Below are 207 nucleotides of genomic sequence, written 5' to 3' on the forward strand. Positions count from 1 at the left end.
ACCCCCTTGTGTGCGACTGCGATATGTATTGGCTCCTCAGCAACACAACCTTCCTTTCCAACGTTAGATCCGGTTCGTGTAACGGCGTCGACCTCCACGACGTTGATATATCTTCGTGGAACTGTTAAATAAGGTCGTGTTTTCTTTAAATTCATGTCATTAAAAACTAATATCCATACCTTTTTTTCTCTTGTATTAATTAGATTT

General features: G+C 39.6%; 1 protein-coding gene across 1 annotated transcript in view; it reads left to right on the forward strand.

Annotated features, from left to right (window-relative positions):
• The window catches only part of LOC119587063 (oplophorus-luciferin 2-monooxygenase non-catalytic subunit-like), a 4,654-nt gene extending 4,471 nt beyond the window's left edge, over positions 1–183 (forward strand). The window contains exon 7 of the mRNA XM_037935811.1: positions 1–183. This exon is cut by the window's left edge and continues 1 nt beyond it. Coding sequence (XP_037791739.1) covers positions 1–128 — 128 coding nt within the window. The 3' untranslated portion in view covers positions 129–183.
• Positions 184–207: the final 24 nt, after the last annotated feature.

The sequence above is a fragment of the Penaeus monodon genome, chromosome 22 (assembly GCF_015228065.2).
Source record: "Penaeus monodon isolate SGIC_2016 chromosome 22, NSTDA_Pmon_1, whole genome shotgun sequence".
Classification (NCBI taxonomy): domain Eukaryota; kingdom Metazoa; phylum Arthropoda; class Malacostraca; order Decapoda; family Penaeidae; genus Penaeus; species Penaeus monodon.